This window comes from Gastrolobium bilobum, unplaced genomic scaffold (assembly GCF_033153095.1).
Source record: "Gastrolobium bilobum isolate Gb01-03AN ecotype WA unplaced genomic scaffold, APGP_CSIRO_Gbil_v1 utg16915, whole genome shotgun sequence".
Classification (NCBI taxonomy): Eukaryota; Viridiplantae; Streptophyta; class Magnoliopsida; order Fabales; family Fabaceae; genus Gastrolobium; species Gastrolobium bilobum.
The window spans coordinates 1-1,712 of record NW_026896767.1 but is presented as its reverse complement, the minus strand read 5'-3'; the positions used below and the strand labels follow the sequence as shown (position 1 = coordinate 1,712).

Sequence of the window (1,712 nt, the reverse complement as noted above, 5' to 3'; positions counted from 1 at the left end):
GAAGTTATATTTCGCACAAAATTACGGCTAATTAGCTAGAGGCTGTATTGTGGAATTTCTGGTGAATCAATTTCCATTCCAATTCCTTAAGATATATAAATTTTCTTAGTGATAGTCAATCACAAACCTATCAAAACTCGTTACAAAAAGCTATCGACTTTTACTATAATGAACGCACTACTTATGTTATTCATCTCAGATGAATAAAGAAAAAATAAATCAAAATTAATACCAATAATTTCATATTCAAATCTGCAATTTGAAGCATGAATTGCATAACAATCGTTTAGTGATGATAAAGCCTCTAAATTGAAACAAGAATTTACAACTTCAATGATTAATTAAGTAACAAATCAAGATCCGAAAATTCTGTTTTGGAGATTTCATCAGTAATCAATCAGGAACCTCTCAAAATCCGTTCCTAGAAAACAATCGCAATTGAATTTCTTACCAACGAAGATATAAAGTTATATCATTGTTCATCTCAAATGAATAAAGAAAAAAAATGAAACAATATAAATAACAATAATTTCTTATTCAAATCTGCAATTTGAAGCCTGAATCACATGACATAACATCATTGATAATAAATTAAAAATCCTCTAAAAATTGAAACAAACAATTTACGTCTTCAAAAATTGAAACAATCGTTTAGTGCTGAAAGAGGAAGTCTTCTAGCGGTACCATTATCATCCTCTAGCCTTGAACTTGGAGTTGCACCACTTCTCAGAATTCCAAAGCCACCAAGTGCTGAAGAGTTTAGAATTCTCTGACCCTGATTTGACCAAGCGTGACCATACATGGAACTAGTGGAGTACCAAGAAGGATAGAAAGGCTTCTTGTGAATCGTGGAGTCCCTTCGAACCCCAAGTGCATTATTATTAAAGGATCCTTCATAGAAATTAGAAAGTGTTGAATAAGGGTAATAAGGAAAGTGATCAAAACTACCAGCACCAACACCAAGGGTTTGACGACGTTTCGCAAAGGCACGCTCTCCTTTATGAGCTTTTTGATGCCCTCCCAAAGCTTGTGAGGTAGAGAATTTTCTCTTGCAAAAGTTGCATGAGAAACTCTTTGCCTCTGTCTTTGAGTTTTCGTTTTCCTCAATGCCTTCAGTATCATGAACCCTAGAATTAGATGAACCAACAACATTATTACCTGATGGGTTGAACAGATCAAGTTCAACCTTTGGTTCAGGAGCAGCAACCTTATCGCCATTGGAAAGCTTCAAGAGATCTAGCAGCGCCAAGGGTTTGGAACTGGAAGCCTGATCTAGTTCAGGCTTGAGACCAATCTCACTCAGTTTCATGGCCATATTCTCATCTTTGGAAGTTGATGAGATGCTAGAGGCTTCAGAGGGACAAGGATTCACACCGCGTGATGCCATGGCAGAAAAGTTAACAAATATTGTAACTTTTGAATCTCTGTCTGAGAGTGAGAATGGGATTGAAAGAAGCAGGAACAATGAAGGTTATTTATTGAGTTTCAATTCAATAATATCTGCATTAATGGGTAGGAAGAAGATCTCGTTTTGCCGTTTGTATTTTGAATTATTACATCAACAAAATATCAAAATATTCTTAATCACAAAAACTTCCATAATTAAGAACGCGGGATGAGTTGTGTTAGTCAATCACAACTTATATGTAGTTCAAATATGATATTAACCTAGAAGCGAAATTGATATGATTACTTACATTCAAATATTTTCC

The 1,712-nt window shown here is 34.8% G+C and overlaps 1 protein-coding gene across 1 annotated transcript; it reads right to left on the bottom strand.

The window, feature by feature from the left end:
- Nucleotides 1-631: 631 nt before the first annotated feature.
- Nucleotides 632-1,309, bottom strand: LOC133301914 (zinc finger protein 4-like). The gene has a single exon (XM_061501631.1). The coding sequence runs from the start codon at nucleotides 1,307-1,309 to the stop codon at nucleotides 632-634; it is 678 nt and encodes a 225-aa protein (XP_061357615.1).
- Nucleotides 1,310-1,712: the final 403 nt, after the last annotated feature.

Bases quoted from the DNA above. Each gene is read 5' to 3' on its own strand.
- LOC133301914 (XM_061501631.1), bottom strand. From the start codon at position 1,309: ATGAAACTGAGTGAGATTGGTCTCAAGCCTGAACTAGATCAGGCTTCC.